General features: G+C 52.4%; 9 protein-coding genes and 1 non-coding gene across 10 annotated transcripts; 6 read left to right on the top strand and 4 right to left on the bottom strand.

Annotated features, from left to right (window-relative positions):
- Positions 1-600: 600 nt before the first annotated feature.
- On the top strand, positions 601-2,025 carry J4E90_007474 (uncharacterized protein; the record flags this gene model as incomplete). Its single annotated transcript, XM_051437010.1, has 1 exon — positions 601-2,025. The coding sequence occupies one exon, from the start codon at positions 601-603 to the stop codon at positions 2,023-2,025; it is 1,425 nt and encodes a 474-aa protein (XP_051288756.1).
- A 189-nt stretch (positions 2,026-2,214) lies between these two features.
- On the top strand, positions 2,215-3,363 carry J4E90_007473 (uncharacterized protein; the record flags this gene model as incomplete). Its single annotated transcript, XM_051437009.1, has 1 exon — positions 2,215-3,363. The coding sequence occupies one exon, from the start codon at positions 2,215-2,217 to the stop codon at positions 3,361-3,363; it is 1,149 nt and encodes a 382-aa protein (XP_051288755.1).
- Positions 3,364-5,279: 1,916 nt separating this feature from the next.
- Positions 5,280-7,739, top strand: J4E90_007472 (uncharacterized protein; the record flags this gene model as incomplete). Its single annotated transcript, XM_051437008.1, has 3 exons — positions 5,280-5,575; positions 5,633-6,507; positions 6,556-7,739. The coding sequence occupies 3 exons, from the start codon at positions 5,280-5,282 to the stop codon at positions 7,737-7,739; spliced, it is 2,355 nt and encodes a 784-aa protein (XP_051288754.1).
- Positions 7,740-9,063: 1,324 nt separating this feature from the next.
- J4E90_007471 (uncharacterized protein) lies at positions 9,064-9,951 on the bottom strand (the record flags this gene model as incomplete). The annotated part of the gene is made up of 1 exon (XM_051437007.1): positions 9,064-9,951. The coding sequence occupies one exon, from the start codon at positions 9,949-9,951 to the stop codon at positions 9,064-9,066; it is 888 nt and encodes a 295-aa protein (XP_051288753.1).
- A 3,811-nt stretch (positions 9,952-13,762) lies between these two features.
- J4E90_007470 (uncharacterized protein) lies at positions 13,763-14,203 on the bottom strand (the record flags this gene model as incomplete). The annotated part of the gene is made up of 1 exon (XM_051437006.1): positions 13,763-14,203. One exon carries the CDS (start codon positions 14,201-14,203, stop codon positions 13,763-13,765), a length of 441 nt encoding a protein of 146 aa, XP_051288752.1.
- Positions 14,204-17,212: 3,009 nt separating this feature from the next.
- J4E90_007469 (uncharacterized protein) lies at positions 17,213-18,692 on the top strand (the record flags this gene model as incomplete). Its single annotated transcript, XM_051437005.1, has 4 exons — positions 17,213-17,235; positions 17,297-17,609; positions 17,946-18,293; positions 18,342-18,692. The coding sequence occupies 4 exons, from the start codon at positions 17,213-17,215 to the stop codon at positions 18,690-18,692; spliced, it is 1,035 nt and encodes a 344-aa protein (XP_051288751.1).
- A 282-nt stretch (positions 18,693-18,974) lies between these two features.
- J4E90_007468 (uncharacterized protein) lies at positions 18,975-19,395 on the top strand (the record flags this gene model as incomplete). Its single annotated transcript, XM_051437004.1, has 2 exons — positions 18,975-19,068; positions 19,127-19,395. 2 exons carry the CDS (start codon positions 18,975-18,977, stop codon positions 19,393-19,395), a joined length of 363 nt encoding a protein of 120 aa, XP_051288750.1.
- Positions 19,396-19,622: 227 nt separating this feature from the next.
- J4E90_007467 (uncharacterized protein) lies at positions 19,623-20,864 on the top strand (the record flags this gene model as incomplete). Its single annotated transcript, XM_051437003.1, has 1 exon — positions 19,623-20,864. The coding sequence occupies one exon, from the start codon at positions 19,623-19,625 to the stop codon at positions 20,862-20,864; it is 1,242 nt and encodes a 413-aa protein (XP_051288749.1).
- A 710-nt stretch (positions 20,865-21,574) lies between these two features.
- On the bottom strand, positions 21,575-21,662 carry J4E90_007466. The gene has a single exon. It is a non-coding gene; the product is annotated as a tRNA-Glu (tRNA).
- Positions 21,663-22,113: 451 nt separating this feature from the next.
- Positions 22,114-23,127, bottom strand: J4E90_007465 (uncharacterized protein; the record flags this gene model as incomplete). The annotated part of the gene is made up of 1 exon (XM_051437002.1): positions 22,114-23,127. One exon carries the CDS (start codon positions 23,125-23,127, stop codon positions 22,114-22,116), a length of 1,014 nt encoding a protein of 337 aa, XP_051288748.1.
- Between the last annotated feature and the right edge of the window lie 313 nt (positions 23,128-23,440).

Here is a 23,440-nt window from a genome sequence, read left to right as displayed (position 1 = left end):
TGTACCTCATGCACGACCCGCTCACGAAGAAGTCGAGTATGATTCTGAAGCTGAAACTTTGGTCGGGAGTGAGTCTGATGATGACGGTGATGCTCGTCCAGCGCCGGCCAACAATCAGCCTGCAGCTCGTCACGAAGCTGCCCGGCGGCTTCCAGCTAACGAGCCCTGCACGTCTTCTCAGGGCGACATAAACGCAGCGGTCCGCGCGCAAAAGGCGAAAGAGATGGAGAACGCGGTCCAACGGTCCGAGTCGCTCATTGGAGGCGCTGGGCGGAAAGCATGATGAAAGAATTCCTAGCCAGCGTACCTAAGTAGATTAGCAGTACGAGCGTGATCGAATGTCGATTAAGAACTTCACGCGACAAAAGTTGCGGTGCGAAACTGGCAAGGATGAGAGCGAAAGATAGCTTCAGTGTGACCGCGAAGACGCGTGCGCGTCGAGTATCTCGGGCTAGTATGTTAGCAGCTTAGATCAACCACGCCGCTTTGTGATTCTGCCCAGGTGTCGTCTATCCCCGCGCGATCGCTAGACAGCTGCTACCTCCCTGTGCTTCACCATTATTTCAACGTGTTACTTGTCATACAGGACTTTGTTCCATTATGGAGTCGGCTCCGAGGCCACCCTCTCCGCCTACCTTTAGATCCCGGGTTAAGCGGTATACGGAAGACACCCGGAACGTAGCGGCATGGCTTCGCCAGACCGCTTTGAACTGCGGATATGCCGCCAGCACCGCATCACCAAGCGTGGAATCTTGTAACGGAAAGAAAGCCGAATATCTCATCAAGACGTCTGAGTTCATTCCCATGGCTGAGGCCATCGCGGCGCACAAACCCCAACCCACGATTCCGCAAGATGTATTAGCCACAATCTCCCGAGCTATCAGACTGCGCCGCAGAGAAACCCGATACGTCAAGTTATTCGGCGCGAAATGTAGGCAAAGTCAATTTGGAGACAGCACACATACCCATTTCACCGAGAAGGTGCTGGGCAAGGTTCGAGACGTGCTGCGGCCAATAGTCCAACCTACTGCACCTGAACCCCAGGCAACTACCGCACCGTCACTCAGCGAGAAGCTTGCTTCGTTTTTCGGTTCTGAAACCGACGAAGCCGAAAACATCAGCGGTGAGCCTTTCAACAATCTCACACCCGTAGACATCGACTTCGATGATGTGGAGGTTGAAGACGAATTCTTCTTGGCCATTGATGCCTTTATGGAGGATGTTTTCGTTATGCGTCAATACCTTGAGTACATTTGGACTATTTACAAGGAGTCTGTGCTGGAGAACAACGTCTGCTCGCTGTTGACGAATACAGCAATAGATGTCGTTCGTCTAGCTGAAAATGAATTCGCTAAGCTGATCAAGCGACCCAAACGCTTTCCGGAAGATAAATTTCCTGTCTGGACGCTTCCTGCTTTGTTGTTCTATAAGCGGACCCCTACCCTGGAAGAGAGGTTTACGTACGAGGAGTTTTCGGGTCTGATGCCAATCAAGCTGCTTCGCAAGGACGTTGAGGACCAGAGCGATTTCGCCTTGTTCTCGGTCTTTTCAGGGCTCAAATGGTATCTCTACACTACTCCCGAGCAAGGTCCCTGCACGCTTGACCCCGCTCGATTCAAGCAATCAGAGATAAGCTGGCACCCGCACCTGCCTCGGGTCGTCGAGATGTGCCAAATGATGCAGTGGCAAGCCGATATTCAGTTCTCTCCCGAGTTTGAAGGCTTTCCTGACGGCGTTGCTGAAGACGAAATCGCGCGAGGTGTTCGGCATATGACTAAATACAGAGAGATTCCAATCTGGGTGCAGTTCGCTGCCCAGACTTATATCGACATTCAAGATGTACTGGACAATATTATGGATGCGCCATTGAAAGAGCTGCACAAGTGGGTGGCAACGTCCAGCTACAGATTGAATGAGTTCCTCTCTGACAATGCCCGCCTCCGCACGTGGGATCTTACATTGCACGAGCAATTCACCAAACTTACAGGAAGTCTTTCCAAGAGTCAACAATCGCTAGAGCTTTAGCTTAAGCACGATGTATTCAAGAAGAGTCTAGCAAAATTCTCACCCCCTCATCTGTCCAAATTTAAGCGTGAGGAGAACGCGCTATTACGTCGACATCCATTAGGTTGCGGTGTGCTCCAGTACAACATGTTCGCCGATCTGCATAAACATGGTCTTCAGCTTGAACAGACCACGGACTGCATTCGACCCATGATATACCTCTACGCGGCGACTCGCCTACTGGTCAAAGATCCCCCAGCATGGCCCGACATGGAATTACTCATTCTTCGCCAAGATCCCAAACGACTTTTCTTTGGCAAGGAAAGACCAACGGACTACCAAGAGGTCTTGAAACATTTTGAATGGGCATTTGGGGAGAGGGAACAGAATCCTTGCCCTGAACGAGTGCAACATCTCGTGGACCCTAGCATATTGACAGGTAGCTTCCACGACCGGTTCAATCACCGCGTGGAAAATAGCGAAGAGATTGATACAGAAGTGTCTAAGTGGGAGGCACTGGTTAGCAGCAAAGAAGGCATGACGCACATGCTTCGTCAAACGAACTTCCCTACGGCGATGCACACTGAAGCCATAGAAGCACTTCAAAGGCAGGCCCAGAACAATAAGCCAGATGCGGTACTCAACCGGCTCAGCACGTGGCTAGAGGCGGATGCTATCGATCTCAACTTTGACCGGCTGACCTTGCACAACATGTGCGTATCCTTTTGGGGTGATCTTTACCCCAGGCTCGTCGAGTCCAGGAAAACCCTGTCCTTCAAACCAGAAACTTTCCGCAAGACGCCTCGCCCACAAATTGGCCTCGTTCGGCAAATACTGCGCGAAGCGGTCCAAGCCTACAACACTTCTCAGAATTTAGCACTTGAAAGCCCTGCATATACATACGGGCAAGGTCTTCGGATTGCGGCTGCTCTGTTGAAAGAGACAGTGACGGCGCCAATGGATAGCACGAAATGGGGTCCCACCACGGAAGGCGATATCTGTATTCGTGCCACAATGATACAAGCTTCTAGTTCTGCGCAAATATTGCACTATCCGGGCGCCTACTACATGATACCCGGTCCGGCACATATGTCAGAGCTCTATTGGGGCTGGGACATGACGGTTTTGGAAGACCTTCACACAGTGCAGTTTGCTGGTCTCTCTCATATAAAGTTGGAACAGTATCAAGCGAGGAGACTTGAGGAACTGAAACAGCAACTCGATGAGGACGAGGTCTTTCGAAAGCAGGCAGCAAATGTTGAACGAAAGAACTCTGAGCAAGGCTCATCAGCGCAGAAATCTACGAAGAAGCCAAAGAACCTAAAGAAGAAGAAGAACGGTAAAGGCACAACCTTTTAATGTAAGGTATATGAGATGGACGACGAGGACTACGATCTGTTTGATCACACTATGAACTGTATGAAGAGTCTTAGTGTTCATACTCCTACCCATAGGGTATTCACTGCGCTTGTTGCTTATGGAGGCGCAGACGTAACGACAACGTATGCTTCAGGAGGTCATTTAGTTTCGCGTACAACTCAATCGAAACGTTCGTCGTCATAAATGCCGCGTCTTCATAAATGCCGCGTCTTCATAAATGCCGCGTCTTCATAAATGCCGCGTCTTCACACTGTATCCTCTTGCTCACCTCGTCACCTGTGCCGCAGCGCCATTGATATCCGCTTCTCCAAATTTCCATGATGAGGTCAACAACCAGATCCAAGGACAGCATTTCGTGTGGACAGGGCCGTCAGCGACGGATTTCGATGTTTTCCTCATTGCAAGCCGCAGTAAGAGCATAGTAGACCTGACGCACTGTACAATCTTAACGTCTTCATCAATTTTCAGATCTTGTAGTATCAAGGCATACACATGTGGCGCTGAAACTCTTCACAGTCAAGAAGACCGTAGATCTTGTCTTCATCAAACGTGTTGAGGTTTGGAGGATTGCAAAGGAGGTTGGGGGAAAGGGCGCACCCCAATGACGTCATCGCCGTTCTGTCTTGGCAAGATTAGCTTCTCGCGTCGCGGCGCGTCCTCAACACCTTGTCCACACACTGCCATCTTCTGGTCCTGTTATCGCTTATGCGTAAGCTCCAACCCGATCCCGGACTCTTAATATTTCGGCCGACTTTAACCTCACGATCGATTCCCGTCGCGTCGCGTAGCCCGTATTCAGCCGCCTTTCTCGAGAGAGTACTATCACATTATCCCGACATCCGGGCTCTGCGCATTCGACAACCGCTGTTCAATACTATACATCGCCCTTAGGAAATATAAATCGTCTCAACATATTGGCTCGTAGGGAAATTGAGGCCTCGTTCGTGGCCATGTAGCGCTCACCTTGCGCCGCCCATTGCGGATCTCGATCTATCCATGGATCCTTCGGGTCTTCGTCATGTCAAGGCCGCAGCCGTATCTTTCATATTGCGAGATCTTCAACAGTTGACCATGCGATAGCGCCTCAACACAGCCAACCCTCGCTTCTAACTGTCTAGGGACGTTATGCCGATCTCTGGCACCCGATATGCCGAAAGACACTCGGAGTTTTGAACGAACGCCGAAGTCGAGGCGTGCCATAACAAGTTCTCCTCTTTACCTAACCGATAGTTCAACCAACACTCATTCCTTCGGCGGTACTAGTGCCCCGATCTTGGCAGTCCTCGTTGCTCCCAATGACAGAAGCGGGGGACGGCTTGGCACATGCAAAGACACTATCTCGCAGCGATAAGATACACCCCAGCATGTAACCCCACCTTTCCGCCAGGTGGGTTAACGACGCATCAAGGCTATGACTTCCTATACAGCAATAGTCTCATGCGTCGCGGATACGAAGCATTCACAATGTTACGGTCGGTTTCCCACAAGATTCGGATGTTTCAACCTGATAAAACACTGAACAGGACCTTGAAGATGTTGGATAGCAGCAAGACATGTGCTCTGCTGGTTACGAACAAGATGACAACAGATACCAGACATAGGGCCAAGTTCGAGACAAAGTGTACGAAGATATGGACTGTAAGACGCGGTGATGTCCGTGCTGCGCCCTTCCCCGGAAGTGGTCAGGCTGTGTGGAGACTGTTCCTTACAGGCCCTTACTACCTCTGATTCCTCTTCTTATCGTTGTTCGAGCCTGAGATACCATCCTTCCTCGTTGTCATCGTCGCAAGTCACTGAAGCCTTATCTGGGACCGCAGCGCTCGCGACGGTGTATAAAGTGTACGAGAAGTGCCGGGAAATGTTCACAGCATCCTTTGCTAGTACCGTTGAATAATATGCGTCGCTCAGCTCTGGTCTCGACCGTTCTTCTCGGTATAGCGAGCTCTTCCACCATCCCCTTCCTTGGATATGACAGAAGAGTAGCGCGAGACTACTTTGACAAACGCACCGACAATGGAACGGCATACTCTTGCTTGACTGAGGCTGCTACCACCACAGTAGCGCCAAAGACTAATCCATGGGCTCCTTTGACACCGGATGAGAATCTCGCTGTCTGGACAATGCTCCATTCGCCATCCTCCGGGCTCAATCTTACTGATCCCACAAAAGCTGTGCTTACGGACAATTACGTGTACGTTATGCTCGAAGTGGTGCTTTCGGAGAAAAAAACGCGGCTGACAGGTACCAGATTCTGGCTTGATGCATTGCACACTAATAAGACCGATGTCCTGAAGTACATGGACGAGGGTGCAGCAATGCCCGCCAAATACGCCCGAGCCATCATCTTCCAAGGTGGAAAAGCTGAGCCAGACTCACAAGAGTACATGATCGGCCCACTCCCCGTATCTGCAGAAACCAAGATCGAGAAGCTGGATTACATCTACAACGGCGGCTCCGGTGGTTCCGTGCCATACAACGCCAGGTACTTCGACGGCCCAAGGACGACGGCAACCGAGCCGCTCATCACATCCATCATGTCGAACATCTCAGACATTACAGCAGCTCTCTTCCAAGGAGGTGTTTACTTCGGATCGGCCGACGAACGAACCAATCTCTCCTCGACGACTGGCACGCCTATCTCTTTCGATGGCTCTAGCGCTTTTCGTAACATCATGTTCCGCTTTCCAGGTCCAGCAACTTACATGACACCGCTAGACTTCTATCTCCTAATCGACTGTAGCAGCACTGATCCTTCTCTCTACTCACTGAAAGGATTCATGACAAATGAAAAGTTTTACCCTACCATCGCAGACCTACGGAGTGCATTTGAGTCAGGCGATCTTGCTATGGAGTTCGACCAGACTCTCGACGCGAGTTGGGCGCTAGTCGACTACAAGCCTGAGCTAGGCGTGCGGGATCTGGAGGAGCGGCTCGCGCCAAGCACTCTGGAAATCGGAGGAAAGCGATACAAGCTTGACAAAGAGAACCAGTATGTTGAGTATATGGGTTGGTCATTTTACATGTCATTCTCGAGGACGCTTGGCATCATGTTCTATGACATCAAGTTCAAAGGTGAACGTATTCTTTACGAGTTGTCGATGCAAGAGGCAACTGCTCAATACGGTGAGTATTCCTTCTGTCTCTTACTGGACAAGAGCTAATTACTACAAGGTGGCAACCAACCGAAAGCTGCCAATACAGTATACCACGATACCTACTACCAGCTTGGTACTGAGATGGGCAGCTTAGTAGAAGGCTTCGATTGCCCATGGGGATCGACATTCTGGAACATCACTTACCCATCTTACAACAAAACGGCTGTCAACAAGAACGCAATTTGCATCTTCGAAACCGACATGAACTTCCCGCTCTCACGTCATCGCACGGGCGCATCCAACGAATACGGTTTCAGCAACCTCGGCAGCGTCAAAGGCGCTGGACTGATTGTTCGCGCGATTGCTACAGTTGGCAACTATGACTACATGTTTGACTACTCCTTCCACATGGACGGCTCGCTAGAAGTCATTGTACGAGCATCTGGGTATCTGCAATCTAGCTTCTATTATCCGGCGCAAGCAAAATTCGGACCGAGAATCCAACAAGCCACCCAGGGCTCACTTCACGATCACATTGTTACGTACAAGGCAGACTTCGACATCGTCGGTGCAGCCAACTCGCTTCAAGTTTCGGAGTTGGTAGTTGTCAATCAAACACAACCGTGGTTCCCTGAACTTGGCGAATTTGAACAGATGGAGATGAACATTACATACATGGCCGAAGAGCAGCAGTTTAACTGGGCACCTAACAACCAGGCTATGTACGTCGTATTGAACCCGAACGCTACCAACGCCTGGGGTGAGAAACGCGGCTATCGTCTCGTACCCGGCCGTTCCGATATTCACCTCTCAACCCTCAACTCTCCATGGTCACGCAAGAACTCTGAATTCGCCAAATCACATCTAGCCGTTACGAGGCAGCACGACAACGAGCCATTTGCCAACAGCGTTCAGAACATCAATCTTCCCTTCACGCCGCAGCAAGACTTCAGCAAGTTCTTTGACGGCGAATCCATCGAAGGTGAAGATCTTGTCATTTGGTTCAACCTTGGCATGCATCACTACACTAGGAGCGAAGATGTACCTGTGACCTTGTATACGGAGGCTTATTCCAGTATTGTATTCGCTCCGCAAAACTTCTTCGACAGGGCGCAGGATGGCGATTTACTTAATCGCAGGTGGATTGAGGTCGACGAGGATGGAAATATGACATTCGAGACCTATGGTGTGGGGCTAGATGTTTGTCCAGTCGTTCTAGACGAGCCTACAGCACTGCTAGGCGGTGGTGGTGAGTTGTAACCGTCGACGATCAGCCGAACGTAGACACACCCAAGTATTAACACTGTCAATTGACAGCGTGTCGCGATCTTGTGACGGCCACCGCTTCACTCTGTCATACTTGGCATTCCATCACGCCAGCAGTTTCTTCATCGAAAGTGATTGTTCAATACCATGCAATACGTGAACACACAATGGCCAAGATCAGACTTGACGCCATAGAAGTGGTATATGTTTTTCTTCTCTCGCTACAACACCACATCTCTTTCGTTCATCATGCGCCTTCCGATTGCCACCACTATCGCCGCTGCAGGCTTTCTCGTTGCCTCTTGGTCAGAGTCTTCAGACCGCGCAACAAACGCCGTGTCGTCGCCAGCCTCTACTGCGACTCTAGTGGCTCGCCAAGATGACACAAAGCCGCCACCCTTAGTTACATCCATCACCTTCCTTACCTCGATAGCCTTCGTAACTGCCGAGCCGTCTAGTCCGGTTATCGTGCCATCGCGTAGTCCAGATACCTTCTCTGAGCCTCCACCACCTCCACCGGCCCCGTCAACTACGACGGAAACGCCGGCAAGTAGTGAACGACCGCCCACAACGGCCAGCGCTACTACTACCACCTCTCCGACTTCCATCGAGACTAGATCAACATCCACAGAAACATCCGCAACATCTCCCACCGCATCTCCAACCCAAACCCCTCACCCAGAAGTTGACCCCGGCCCCTGGTTAAGCAGAGGTAAAATTGCCGGAATAGTCGTGGGCTCAGTGTTCGGCTTCATCCTCCTCGGCTTGACAATTTACGCACTCTTCGCTGCATACCGCGGTATCAACGTCTGCGATTGTTTTGGTGGCTGTTTCGGCAAACGCGACAACGACGATGACGCAGAAAAGGGTCCGTCTCGCTTACCTTCCCGGTCAGAGGACACGTACCCACATCCTGATGCTCTTCAGCCTGTAGGTGGCTATAGAGCTTATCGTCCTGCCCGGCCGGTGAGTTATGAGCCACAGCAGCAGCATCAACCGCGTCCGCTACAGGAGAGGACGGCGGGCAGATTGGAGAAGGGATATCGGGGTGTCTAGAGTAGATGGCATTAGAGACGCGTTCTTTGCGTCTGATAATTTACTGAACTGTCTGCACAGTGATAGCTTTCAAACCAGCGATCGTTACTCGCCATGTTCGTGATAGACATGCATGGACAGTGTTCGAGACAATATGAATGGCGATGAAGAGCTCGATGAAAGCGACAAAAGAACATTTATTTCATTAAAATACAGCAAAATGTATAAACCATCAAATCTCCCACGACCAGCAAGAAAGATACATGTTCCCATCAACCACGCACTAATTCTCCGCCATCTTCACAGTCTGCCTCGAGAAACTGTCCACCCTTGGCACGTTTGGCCTGCTGCGGCGCTTCGTCTCCATCATGCGCTGGCGAATCTCTTCTGAGAGCCAACCCCGACACGCCGAGATGGAAGGCTGAACAACGCGTTCCTCAAAGGTCGCGGCGTCTTGTACAACAAGTACCATGTAGTTGTTGGCCCACTGATGCACTCCTGGGATGAGCTTGCCGCGTATCCTGTTGAGCTGCTCCTCGGCATACGAGACCGTCCGCTTCTTCATCTCCGCAACTCCCTCATCCAGGTATTGTTGGTTCTTCCTGCCTTCGTTCCAGCTCTCGACAGCTGGTCGCAGTTCTGGGTATCCGATAGCCTTCCAGATGCCCTTGGAGAAGTCTGGGCAGCCCAACAGTCTTTGCTCGAGCTCGTAGAGTAGGCGTACCTCTTCGATGAGGCCTTCGTCGATCATTTCGTCTACTCGTTTGTCGAGCCGGGGCTTCAAGTGTGAGAGCTTGGAGTCGAGGAAGATGACTGACAGATCGCATTGCTGGACGAACGGGTGCGAGAGGAGTGGCTCGGTCAACGAGATGGACCCACCGACCAGCAGAGGGATCTTGCCGTCGTCGTGTATTTGCTGGATGCTTGAGATAGCGTTGTCGACAAAGGTGGTTGGTTCGTGGTCGGGCTGCAGATAGTCTATCAGGTGGTGCTTGACACCATCCATTTCCTTCGTAGTAGGCTGCGCCGTTATGATTCCTCCACACTGATAGATCTGAAGACTGTCCACGGAGATGACCTCGCCATTGATGGCTTTGGCAAGTGCGATACCAAGCTTGGTCTTTCCAACGCCGGTCGGACCAATGATCGCGATGATAGATTGGCGTCCCATTGTGCAGTAATTTAAACGAAGAGAAAACAGATGCAATATGTGTCGTAGACTTCGCAGAAAGAGAAGATGTGATAATTGTGCGTGAGTTAGAGAGACAGTGCGCCACAGGGTGTCTTTATGAACAGAAGAGTGGCTGCTCACAAAGTCCAGGCTTCCTTCGTCGACCAATTTCTCCAGAATACACTTTAGCTATGACATGGTCGATTCCCTGAAACCTCATTCTTCCTGCTCGCCCATAAGCCGGTGCGACAAGCCGGCGCAAAATGATGTAACAGATCCGGCCAGGAAGATGCATCCGCAAAGGATTGTAGACTCATGTAACCTACAGCATTTCCGGTGGCTCGTATTCAGGGCAAAGTTAAAACTCATGTCGCTTGGGGGTAGATAGACTGCTAAGTCTTAGCGACATCTCAACGAAGAAGACATTGGAGAGTGCGCCATTGACTCCGACTAAGGCGCCCAGGACTTCGTTTGAGCTCGTCATTGAAGTTGTACATAGGTACTAGATTCTACGTCACTTACGGGGCCGAGAAGACACAAGGCATGTGAAACCGTCTTAGCGAATGCGAAGAGTGTTGTGTGCCTAGGTACCCGGACTAAACAGATAATAACCCGAGTGGTCCAAGTGTCGGACACAGCACTAGTCCTTTGATTGGCCGAAACCTAGGCTACCTGGGTACCGGGCCATTATTCTTTTGGCCCGAGTACATACATAGTAACACTCCACCTCGTGGCTCTGAAACAAGATACAAGCTACTGTTAGCGAGATGTAGTTTAGGCTGAACGTGAAAGCTTACAACAACCGTATGGCATAACAGGCTTCGTGATAGTCTGCTGAGTCAACTCCGATGTATAAATCGCGGTGATGAGCTCCAATAGACGATCTAACAACTCGATCATCTGAAGGCTCGGCCACTACTCCCGTTATTCTACGCAGAACTTCGCAAGCTGAATATCGTCAACCATGGGCTCAAAGCAAGTACACACAAAGCCACCCAATGGAACGAGTTCGAAACCATTCACATTGTGTGTCTTCTGTGGTACGTCCCCACGAGTACCCAGGAGTGAATGTAACTGATAAATGACAGGGTCTAGTGAGGGGAAAGATCCCAGGTTTCGCGATGCTGCCAAAGCGCTAGCGGATATCATAGCGAAGAGATCGTGGTCGTTAGTGTACGGAGGCGGGACTATGGGGTTGATGGGCGTACTCGCTGGAAACGTAGTGGCATCGCAGGGATCCAAAGCGGTACATGGTATCATTCCACGTGCTCTTCTACTGGGCGGGCCGCCGCCCCCGCCGGAGGATTTCGGGCGTACAACGGTCGTGGACAACATGCATGAGCGTAAGCGGATGATGGCTGAGGAGGCTGATGCCTTTGTGGCGCTGCCTGGTGGTTTCGGGATGCTCGAGGAGTTACTCGAGATGACGACATGGAGCCAGTTAGGCATTCACGCGAAGCCGGTGGTTGTACTCAACGCATCCGGCTTCTTTGACGGTGTGTTTGAGTGGATGCAAACTGCGATCAAGTCTGGCTTCATCCCTGACGTTCAAGGGGGCTTGATTGGGCAGGCTCGTACAGTCGAGGAGCTGGAGAGGTTAGTCACTGCTAGAGAGCCTGTTGAGGGGCGATACACGTTCCTTACATGGACAGGAAATAAAGATGAGGAGACTGCAGAGGGTGAAGACTTGGGGAGCCGAAATGATCTGGTCTCTCCGTAAGCGTCCAATCGATGCTTGTAGCTTCATGACATATTCACCATCTTACATTGTCTTCTTGAATAACCTTGATCAATATGAGTAGTGCGAGATAAACGTTTTGCCTATTGTCCGAATCTTACGAATGAGGCATGCAGAAGTATTCCTAGTCTTCGCTTCGCTCATGGCAACCGTGGCCAACTCCAAAGCCATGAAACTGATACAACGAAATACTTTCGTCAACGCGCAACCTTACCTCTTAAGCCATGTCTACTCATCAAACTCACACCACTCCTTGCTCTTCCCCTCACCCAAGTCAACCTCCACAAAATCCAGCTTCCCATTCTCCGTCCTCACACCACTATATTGCACAAGCAGTTCTGAAGATATGCACGCACTGCGACTATCGCCTAAATCCCCGCCCTGGTGGCCGTCGCCCACATAAGGTGAGGGTTCATTGTCTTGGAGCTCGATCTTACCTTCAGATTCGATATCCTTGCTTTGTTTAGCCGCACGAGATTTGCGCCATTTGAGAATAAAGAAGAAAGCTGTGTAGATTACGACTATACTCGTCGCTGCACCAGCGACAGCCAGACCGATAATAAGGGGACGGTGGTCGGAAATGAGGATTGGCGAGGACGGTGAGCTACGCCTGGTCTTGGCGTTCCGGGGCCAGGTGAAGCCGGGTAGGGTTGACATGGTCGCTGTGGGTACGGACTCCGTGACAGGTTGGTGATGTGTATGCAATGTTAGTGAGGGCGGTATAAAGAAGACAATACCGAGTGGAACGCTTTAATTTCCTTGCCCTGCTAATGAAATGACGAGACTGAGAAACTTCGTCGTAATTTCGGATGAAGTAGTTGTAGTGTTGTGTACTTGGATAGTGACGTCCGTGAATAATGTCGTGAATCGCGTTCCTCAACATACCGTACTTTAGACCCAGTACACCCATTGTGCAAGTACATTACGAAGACGCTCGTTGCTTCGTAGTTGCACCTCTGAGTACACCGCAGCCTTGCGCAATGCGACGTCTTGTGCACTAACGTCTTGTGGAATATGATGCAGCGTGTATCTCCAAGGCGCGAAGCAGCTAGTGCTGCAGCCTGCAAAAGACGTAGTACTCGATGCGGCAAAGGTCCAAGGAAAAGCAATTCCGCAGATCGTCAGCCTCCAGCTTTCTTGTTTGAGCCAAATTCAATCGAGCAACCAGTCGTCATTGCATCGCCCTTGGAGCGAAGTGGTGTGCGTTCCGCATCTCCAGGAACTTTCTCCGTGTTTGTTCTCGTTGCTAAGATCAACCAGGTGTCCCCGGGGGCGCGCCGAAAAACATAACGGGAGGCATGTGTCGCGATGCAGATCACCCGGCCAAATGCATGTCGGGGATCATTTCGTGGCTGTGCCGCAAGCCAGGCGGCCAGCCACTGTGTCAGTTGAACGGCGCGTTGCAGGTACATTTCCCACCTGTTAATTTCTCGAATGAGCCGGTGCATCTCGATCATGCTGTCAGCCTTCTAATGCGCGCGGTGAAGGATTGTGTACGACCAATTCGTCGCATCTCCTGTCTGATCAGCGGTGAGGAGGTGATCTGGAAGGGGATGAATAAAGAATGCGCATGCGAGAATGCGGAGTGCATACGGGACGCCGCTTACCGCAGCCGCGTTATTGGGTTTCGGAAAACGCCACCGAATTGGACGCGCGGCTTTACGTCATAAGCGAGAACCTCACATCATGCAACTCAGCTGCGATGCTGGACTCTAACAATAGAACACCATCGAATCAGCAGCCACAGAAACAGACGCTGTCAGGAAATCTACAGCCGGTATGCCATGACGATGAATGGAAGAAACGTCACGGCGATGAGTGGCAGAACATGAAAGAGGCAGCGCAGCAAGAAAGTAGTTTTGGGGTATTGTGAATGATTCATTGAAATGACTTATTATAAGTATGCCGATTGGTAAATCCCAAGTGTCGCTGTGAATCATTCTGGTCCCACACCTGTCTCACGAGAGACGAAGCGATGTCAGCTCATGGCTGATGTCGCTAACCGATCGAAGAAACTGTCAAAGGAGACGTTTTATGACGATGTTGGAAGGAAGCGGTTGAGTGTCGACCCGCTTACAAGAGACCGGCAAGAGCAAGGAGACCACCAGCAACAGCGCCCATGGCGGGGACGTTGTTGGAGTCGGCGGCACCGGTACCGGTGGCGCTCTCAGCAGCGCTGGCAGCAGAGCTGGCAGCAGATCCGAGCGACTGGGTGGCAGAGGAGGCCGCGCTGGCGGCAGAGCCAGTAAGGCTTGAGGCGTCGGAGGCGATGCTGCTGATGGCAGAGTCGGCAGCGCTCTGGATGGAAGAAGCGCCGGAGGCAGCGGCAGAGCCACCCGCGCTGGTGATGGAGGCAGCGGCGGAAGTGATCTCAGAGCCGATGGATGAGGCGGCGGAGGCGATGTCAGAAGGGACACCGCCTACGGCAGAGGTGATCTGGGAGATGATGGAGTCGACCTGGGCGTTGGCAACGCCGGCGGCGATGACAGCGGTGGCAATGGTGGAGAAACGCATGTTGATGGTTTGGGTGGGTGAGTTGGTTGGGTGTGTGGGTAAAGAGTTGAGTGTAGTTGGTTTGATGTGGAGATTGTTTGAGCTGTAGATGGAGAGTAGAAGGCAGGGCGAGAGAAGAGCTCTTATACCAGGTGAGTGCATAAGAACTAGCGCGCTTGCATGTCGCCATAGCCCCAGCGGCCAGCAACAAACACAGCGGCCACCGCCCTTGCTCGCTTGCGCCTCCTCCACAATTTTTTAGCCACGTAATGCACGTAATTAACTGGACAGTGAGGCAAGTGACGCCACATGGAAGCGCACTGTCCTTGTCCTTGCCCAGATGCGGCAAGCCATCACAGCCCATCCCAGTCATCGGCAGCCGTTCCTGCTTTTTCGAGTGAAGCTTGATCCGGGGCCGCCTCTGGTTGTTTGGGCCTATGACGTCTGTTGACGAACATTTGTCCGCCGTGTAACGAGATTGACTGGGTCGAGAGGCGTTGCATCCAAGCCACAGCCTGCGACGCCCCGTCTCATCGACAGCGGAGCCATGCATGTCTCTGCAGCTGCCCATGGGACGATTCGGGCTATGGCAAGGCGTGCCAGGTGCTATTTCCAGCGTTACAGTGCTCAATTCACTCTGAAACAAGTCAGCACTTGTCGTCTGGCCAAGCTTTCTTACTGCTACAGCGACGCGAGTGCGGCGTCGAGCTTGATGACCCTGAAACGCAGGTCCTCACCGGCGTGCGACCAGCGACCGCTGTAGCAACCAGCACCACGCTTCCTCTAGCTCGACATCTGCGTACCGCGACGCTGCTGCCAACTCCCCTCTCACGGCAATTGCACCAAGGTAAGTGTATACGCGGGTCCACCTGCTGTCAAGGCAACCAGCCACGCGTTGTCTGGGGGCCCGGAGTTCGGTGCATGTTCTGTGTACCAAGAAGATGATGAGACGTGCATGTCGTCATTCCCGGCTTCGTCGTGGACGCCGAGGCAAGCAGTTTCTGAGACGCAAACCGCTCCACCGAAACCGGGCGAACGTCAATAAAAAGACCGAGCTCGAAACCATGACGGAGAGCAATCTTGGGTGAATTGTGGCTCGACAGACGTTAACTGGCGACGTTGACCAAGATTGGTGGTGTACCTGGCAGCCTTACTCGGGTCCCCTGTCGCGGATGCCGCCAAGCCCGATTTTGCCGTGATTCTAGCCCACAGGATTCTCTCCCGTGCCATGGCATTCTGCACCAACATCTTGATCTCTGATCGTCCTCTCCTATTCCCGACGCGCGTTCTTGATGTCACTCTTGTTCCTCATCGTGATGCAAGTCTCAGTCATGTCCCGAGTCGACTCACTCTGCAATTTCCCATCATATGGTGACATCTCTGCCGCCCTTTGCATCGTGACCAAAAGCATTTTCTTGGCCCCCACGAGGCTTGCTTCTTTAAATCAGAAATGCCTTAGCAGGTTGCATGCCACGAGATTGTGCATTCATGGAACACGTGGAGCTCTCTTGGATGGAGATGCTCTACTGTTATACGGGGCACATGTCAATGCACATACACTTGCTTTATTCCTACAGGCCCGGTTGATCTGAAATGTTGCAGCCGCTAAGCTGACAGCTGCCGCAGTATTCGTGAGAATGCTAGGCCGACCTACAGGTGTCATCTCATCATCAATGTAGACATGCTGCCCAGGTGCCGGCGAATGGGAGGGCTATGAGTCTTTCGGCTTAGCGCATGGCGTTCCTATTCGACGGCTTTACCACGCGAGCAATATTTTCGGCTGCCGGCTGGACTTCACCTATGTGATCACACCACCACACCACGCGCATCATACTACGTCGATTTCCGTCTTTGCTCGATCACTCTGATCTGCCCGTCAAGACGTTCAGCTACAGAATTGCTACATTGCTGTTTCTCTAGGCCTGGAGTGCCTGACAGTGCAGATGGCGTCCTAATAGCCGCTGAGGCTGGACACCAACAGCACGTGTGACAGCGCATCACAATGACATCGAATGGGGATTGCGCATTTCGCCTCAAGCGCCCTTGGGAACAGAGCAGGCTCACATCTCGTCTTTGATGGGTTCTCTTCTCGCTCGTCCCTACCCTTTTCGTCTAATCGTTACTGCATTAGGACGCCTGCACGACGCCTCTTGATTGCATCTCTAGAGCACTTTCGACCCCATCGGTTTTCTTAGGATGTGTGCAGCTACATTGATGGACCGAAGTGACATCTTCTGGAACTATTGCTGAGCTCTGAGCAAGTGCGATAGTTCGTATGCGCGTACCCTTGACTACGTTTGCTGTATATCATCTTCAGGATAAAAGGCTCATGTGGTTTCTACCAAGTCACATTCGACGTCCACATGTGGTCTACGAAGGCTGTGATCATCTAATATCCACTAGGAGGCGCTTAGTTGCATATGACAAGAATTTAGTGCTCAGCCTTCCGGATGGAGACGTGAGAGAACCGTAACCGCTTATTGTTTGCAAACGCTGGGTGAGGCTATCAGGTAACCCTTTCCATGACTTCATCCTGCGTACCTTTACTGCGACTTCCAGACCGAGTACAATCACCGCAGTCATGACTATCCGAGCAGTCCTTACGAGTCCAGCCGTCTACACACCTTCACTAAGCCTTGGCAAGGCTCGAGTTTCCTCAACATCTTCGGCGATGTACGTTCCGGAAAACGACCGCTCGCTCTCTACACCAGCTGCCATCGGAATTGGCGTCGGTATTGGTATAATCTGTACCATACTTGTCTTCATTACAGTACTCTTACTACACCGCGCATGGAGACTTCGCCGCACACCACCAATAAAGCAGTACAGGCAAGCCAAGTTGTGGAAGGGCTTTGAGCCGGTCACTCCGAGCACCGCGAGGACTACGTTCGTTGGAACCAAGATGACCAACATATACTTGACGGCGCTACCAACACCGGTCACACCTGCCTTCCTTATGAGCCCACCGTTGCGGGGAGAGGAAGTAGACGTGGAAGAGAGAATTCGACGCTATAGCGAACCTGTATAGTCATGCTGTATACGACGGATGGCTTGTATGCAGTTTCCAATCAAGCTGGCGCAATACGTGAGACGGGGCTATAGCCATGTTGACAGTCTACGCGCGAACTCCATCACATCTCTCAGTGATCGTGTCCAGCAGATCGCGACCCTCCTTACGACCGTGAACGGCAACAACAAGCGCCTCTTACTCGTTGCGGCCTCCATTTACATAGAATCTTGCAGCTGGCTCGTTGAGATCCTGCGCGGTCTCTCAGGCTTCAGTGTCGCCAACTCCTGTCGCGTCGACGAGATTGTTCCCACGCTCTTTGCCCTCAGCGCAAGCACCCTGGACTCCCTACTACAACGCCTCATCGGCGGGGCGCGCAAGGTGGTCATTGAAATGTTTACGCATATCAACAAGCACAGCGTCAGCAGCATCACTGCCCGGCTGCAGGCTCGCGTGTGTACATTAGACATGATGGTCTCGCGAAACCTCCCCCGCCGCGATCGTCGCCAGCTACCTCAGAAGAAAGCACAGACGGCTTCTCGTGCAAGTCTGGCGGGAGTTCCAGTCAAGCTATTTAGCATGATTCTACGCCACCTTGCGTGCTGTGACATTCGCTCACTCCGGCAGACGTGCAACAAGGAGCTCGTTCGCAGATGCAAAGACAGCTTCTACAACATTGTCGATCCGACCACCACTTTCCTCCAGGCGAGTCCCAGATGAGGGAGACACAAGCACATGCTGACTCCGTTTCCGTAGCTTGACGCCGACTTTCCTGCGCGCGCAGTGTCACTAGCAAAGTTTGAGCGGTGGAGCGATCACATCACCACACTACGCCTCAAGGTCCCGAGAACCGCATTCTTCTACCAGCTGCATCAAGGCGCCGCAGCCGCAGCCGATGGCGATACCTTCTCAGCAATGTCGGGTACGAAAGAGTTCAAGTCTGCGCTCGCGCTATTGACGACCCTTCCTCGATGCAAAGCTGTTCAGATCCAGCACGACACCCCAAGCAGTGGCTGGCTCCTATGCGACTACCAATCCAGTCGACGGGAGGTCCGTGACAAGACCATGGCTGTCCTGGGCGACGTGTTGCGCGAGAATCTGGAGGTATGTTGTATCCGCTGTCTGTACAAGACACGCACTAACACTGAGTAGCATGGTCTTGTCGGCTTCATGCTTTCTTCGCACACGCAATGGTACGAGGAGTACCGCCTATGCTACTTCGAAGAACAAGAGAAGGAGGTAGAGAAGGAGACAGAGGAAGAAGATCCACGCGCAGAGGCTGAGGAAGATGGCCGACCAGCAGAGGTTGAGGAAGATGGCCGACGCACAGAGCTGGAGGAAGAAGGCCGCGGCCATGAAGAGACAGAAGATGCATACGCAGGCCAGTCCCGAGACATGGTTCGTGATGAGTATCGCTCACGTGGGCTTCCTCGGCCTATTCCCAAGAAGAAGGCGGACATTGTGGCGGCTCTGCAGAAGGACGATTTGAGGAGGTTGGAGTAGATGGCCATGCCGTACTAGGACACGCTGCTCATGGCGTTGACGACCTACAACCACTTCTATGCTACACTCGCTCTGGTCCGGGTACACGATCTGTTCCATGTGCATCTTACGGCCTTCCGGACACTGGTATGGTCTGACGCGCGGGGTGGTGTTGGTGGGCCGATCCTTCCTCTTCATCGAAGCGAAGTAAACAATAAGCCGAACGCGGTAAGCTTCGCCTCTCGCACACTGGGATTTCAGATCTGACACCCCGCCGCCATCAGAATTCCCCTCGCCATCACAATGGCATTCGCAGGGAAACGCAACGAGCAAGAGCGCAAGAGACTGGAAAAGACCGACGTGAAGATTTCAGAGAGGGGGCTCTTCAACGTAGACGGTAAGTTCTGGCTGCGCGAAGTGCATGAGATATGTATACTGACTTCGTCCTTCTGCAGCAACCAAGCAGGACGTACTCGACGATATTGAGACGATTCTTCCGCGCCTCTTCCCGAACAGACCAGAGATCGCCCGCTTCTCGGTTGACGCTCGTAGCCATCATGTCGCGCCATTCCGTATCCACGAGCATGACTGCGAGAACGTTCTAAGTACGTGGCCGAAGACCGACCCTGCTATGGATCGCTGGTTTCCGGATGCCGTTGAGCAAGCTCCGTACATAGAAGATCCGCACTTCTGGTTAGACCAGCGCGCAGCAAACCATGTTTAGCCGTGTTAGGTCGCATGGCATGGCTGGCGAATAACGCAAACGGCGAACTATGTCGCATCGCATTTTCGCTACTACGTCAATCTTGAAAAAAACACTGAACAGCTTGGAGCCTACATCGACTTTGGGTCACACACTTTGCATATTCTAATCTTGATGTAGTCTCCAGGCCTGTTCAAATTTTTTCTTGCATGAGATGCTATGATCCCACATCCAGAGCTAATGGAGAGATGTCGCGCACATATCATCACACAGGCCCAACACGCTCATGCACTCCACGGAAGGCCAATGGATACTCGCAGACAAAAGAACTCATATCGTTGTCTACGGCGAGAGTCGTGCTCCTGTCGGGTAGCTTTCCACAGGCGTTGTATGACCAGTACCTCAAGCTAAACCACATCAACGCGACTGAGGTCAAACTTGGACACGGCATAGTACGGATCGCATGGCTAGAACACGACATTCACGGGAAGCTAAGCCGCATCGTTCTCTACATCAACCACCCGGAGTGTTTCAAGAGGTATCGAGCGCACATTACCACGAAGGCCCAACATCGGCAAGCCCTCCGAGAGCGCCTTGTAGATCTGACAATGGTCTACTTCAGGCGGCCGGTCTCTCTGCCCGCCTTCCTGTCCACCACGCAGACCTGGCACCAACACTCGACTGGACAGCTCGTTCCGCTGCGCGTGTTTGCCGACTTCCTCGATGGCGATGGCGACGAGACAGAGCTGAGGACAGCCCTGACGTGGCCACGAACTCCATCTGGCTTCGAGTGCCTCCGCGACTGGCTCCAAGGTCGGTCATTTACCGTTGCAGAGATCTCAAAGATTGCCCTCGTATACAAGGTGCACACCGTCGCCGGTGAGGACTGTCGGAAATTCTTTCAGAGCGCCGAGATGGTTGCGCAGTATAGGCCAAGGGCAGCTACGTTTGAAAAGGCGATGGAGCGTATGTGGGACAAGACCGCGCTGATCGAAGACGACGACGACGAGGAAGAGGGACCTCCAAGGAAGAGGACCAAAGTGACTGGCGTCAAGGCCGGCCTGTCGAAGGAAGGCTACGATCGCCAGATCTACAAGGTGTTCCAGACGAAGCTCGCCACTGGTGACAACATGGCCAAAGAGAGGCTAGAGAAGAAAGGCCAGACAAGTCGTGATTGGCACGCCGCACAGAAGGCGAAGGTCGATGCCATGGATGAGAAGACACCATCCAACGATGCGGTCGACAAGAACAAGAAGTCGACTACGAAGAAGGCACCGAGCAAGTCCCTAGAGTCAGGGCGCCGGTCGAGAGCCCTCCGCGATCAGAATATCGCAGCAGGGGATCCTAAGGCTATCGCTTCCAAGAAGCGACAGCGGGAGCACCAGGCCAAGTGGACTCAGGCCCAGAAGGACAAGGTCAAGGCGTTTGACTTGCAGCATGCTGAGAATCAGAAGAAAGCGGAGGACGAGAAGAACCAGGAGAAGAACTGAAAGACATGTTGAGTCGCAAGATTTAGCAGATATATGTATGCGCGCCTCTGATGAGTATGACAGAAATAAAGTCACCCTGGAGGTGTTCGCAGTGCTACACATTTGTAGGCTCTCAGCATAAAAGTCAATGTATACCTCAACCTAGACTATGTAATATGATCCGTCAAGGCATTCATCTTTGTAGGCATCTAATGTGACATGAAACCCTGTCTTCTTGTTGTCGTACTGCAGATAGCTCCGCTAGGATAGAGCCCACGAAGCGGTAGGCTATCGCGCGACATAGTGCAAAAAGGGGGCGGACGATCCGAGAAGACTTCCCAGATATCACAGGAGTATCTAATTGCGATTACAGAAACTACGCTCTAGATCCGACTCCACTCCAGTGCTGGAATATTGTCATCCCTGCTTGTACTGAGCCTCAGAAGCACGTACAATCTGTGTTAGGGTGGAGGCCATGCTTCGCGCTTCGCAGCAAAGAAGAGCCAAACAAGAGAGCAGGTACCACATCAACGAATGCAGAAAAACAATAACAGAGTATGCAGTAACAAGCCTAGTGTATGCACCTTTCTGTGCAGCGCGAGTAGATGCCCAAAATATTAAAGACAGGCACGAGTGAAGTTTGCCAGAAAAGATAAAATGCTAAAAAGCTTCATGCGTCCTAACGCATTCTTTTCGCACTGCGCGTAGCAGTAAAAAGAAGGACGTAGGGCTTCCGATACCGGGAATCGAACCCGGCTCTTCTCGGTGCTCTCTAGAGGCGTTGAAAGCGAGATATCCTAGCCGATGGACTATATCGGATGATGTGGTTGATGAAGAGTTGAAGTCTTTCAAAATTCAAGTTTCATGGCAAAATCCGGCAAGGGCGCGGCGTTGAGCAAAACGATGCTTTTAGGCGGGGTAACGCCGATGCGCATGTCAGGTACACTAAGCCCCAGTTGCTCGCCTACCATTAGCACACTTGTGGTAGTCTGCTAGCATTGAGAATGCTTGGTCAACTAACATCAGAAACAGGAACAAGATCGTCAGTCTTTACCAACACACTTGGAATCACAGGCACCTGGAGCATTTGTACACGAAGAGAACAGTAGTCGAGTGTGCAACACATATCATTCAGTCAAAGAAGCAATGAGCCAAAGCGACTCAAAGCAAGTAGGTACAAGAAGTGAAGAACACCAAAGTGTTATCTTCCATGATCCATCCTCCAGGATTTTTCCATCACATTTCCTCCTATCGTCATCGCACCATGAACTTAGACGCGGAAAGCGCGGGGGTGGCGGCGAACCTTCTGGCTGGAAGAGCCAGCCTTCTCCTCGAGCCAGGAGATGAAGGTGTCGAGGGTGAACTCCTTGTCGAGGCTGGCGCTGCCGGTCTGAGCAGGGGCGGAAGCAGAGGCAGCGGGAGTAGAGACAGCGGCAACAGCGGCTGAGCTGGTGGCAGCAGGGGCAGATGAGGCAGAGGCAGCAGGAGCAGACGAGGCAGGAGCAGAGGCAGAAGGCTTGGGCGCGGAAGCGTTGCCAGAACCGGAGCTGGCACCGTCGAACAGAGCGGGACCAGGCATCTCGTAGCTGGACATGTCACCGCCGTAGACGCTGACCTTGATGCCAGGGTCGGTGGCAGTGTAGAGCTTGTTAGCCGGAGTACCCTTGGGGGTAGCGGTACCGGAACCGGTGACCTCGATGTTGATGCACTTGGGGTAGTTCTGGGCACCGTTCTCCTGGCCAGCGGAGTGGAGAGCAATGATCTCGTGACGGAGGACGTATTGACCAGGGGCAATGCTGTCGGGGACGGTCACGGTCCAGGTGTTGTTGTTGGCGATGAGCTTGTCAGAAGCCCACTTGCCATCCTCGAAGCCAGCAGCGTCGATCTTGAAGAACTCAAGGTCGGTAGACTTGGCCTTGGTGGCATCGTCGACCTTGGCGAGGTAGTCGATGACGGGGCCGACGTGGGACTCGGGCCAGGTGGTCCACGAGATGTCGAGCTTGCCACCAGCGGCGACAGTAGCAACCTTTGCGCCAGCAGTGGCGTCCTTGTGGCAGGCAATCTTGGTGGCATCGTCGTACATGGAAGGGTCGACGAAACCGTTGTCGAGACACTCGGGGCAGGACCACTCAATGACCTCGGGGGAGGGGGTCTGGTACTGGAAAGACGGGTCGTAGGCAGTGAAGTCCTTGCCGTCAACCTTGATGGCAGAAAGGTGACCGTGAGCGCTGACGGAGGCAGCAAAGGCGCCAAGGATGGCAGCGGCTTGAATCTTGGAAGGCATTGTAGTGTTGGGTGTTGGAAAGTCTGGTTTGGACGAAAGGGTTGGTGTTCAAAAAGTTACTTCGAGATCAACGAAGATAGTAAAGAATGTGAGGCGCTTCAAGCGTGGAAAAATGAACGAAGGTGAAGAGAGCGAATGTCGACTGACTGAATGACTGTGGTGGTGAGGAATCTCTACATGCTGGGCGAGAGGTACTCTTATACTCAGATACTGCCATGTCGGAAATGGCGCATCGCTGTGCATGTGTCAAATGAAAGGAGTGGATGACAGAAAGGGAACCGTTTCCGTTCGTACAATGCTTCAGGGCTGTGGA

Source organism: Alternaria incomplexa, assembly GCF_024043165.1.
Source record: "Alternaria incomplexa strain BMP 0042 chromosome Unknown scaffold_11, whole genome shotgun sequence".
NCBI classification, from domain to species: Eukaryota; Fungi; Ascomycota; class Dothideomycetes; order Pleosporales; family Pleosporaceae; genus Alternaria; species Alternaria incomplexa.
The sequence above is the reverse complement of the archived record's forward strand: the minus strand, read 5'-3'. Positions and strand labels throughout refer to the sequence as shown.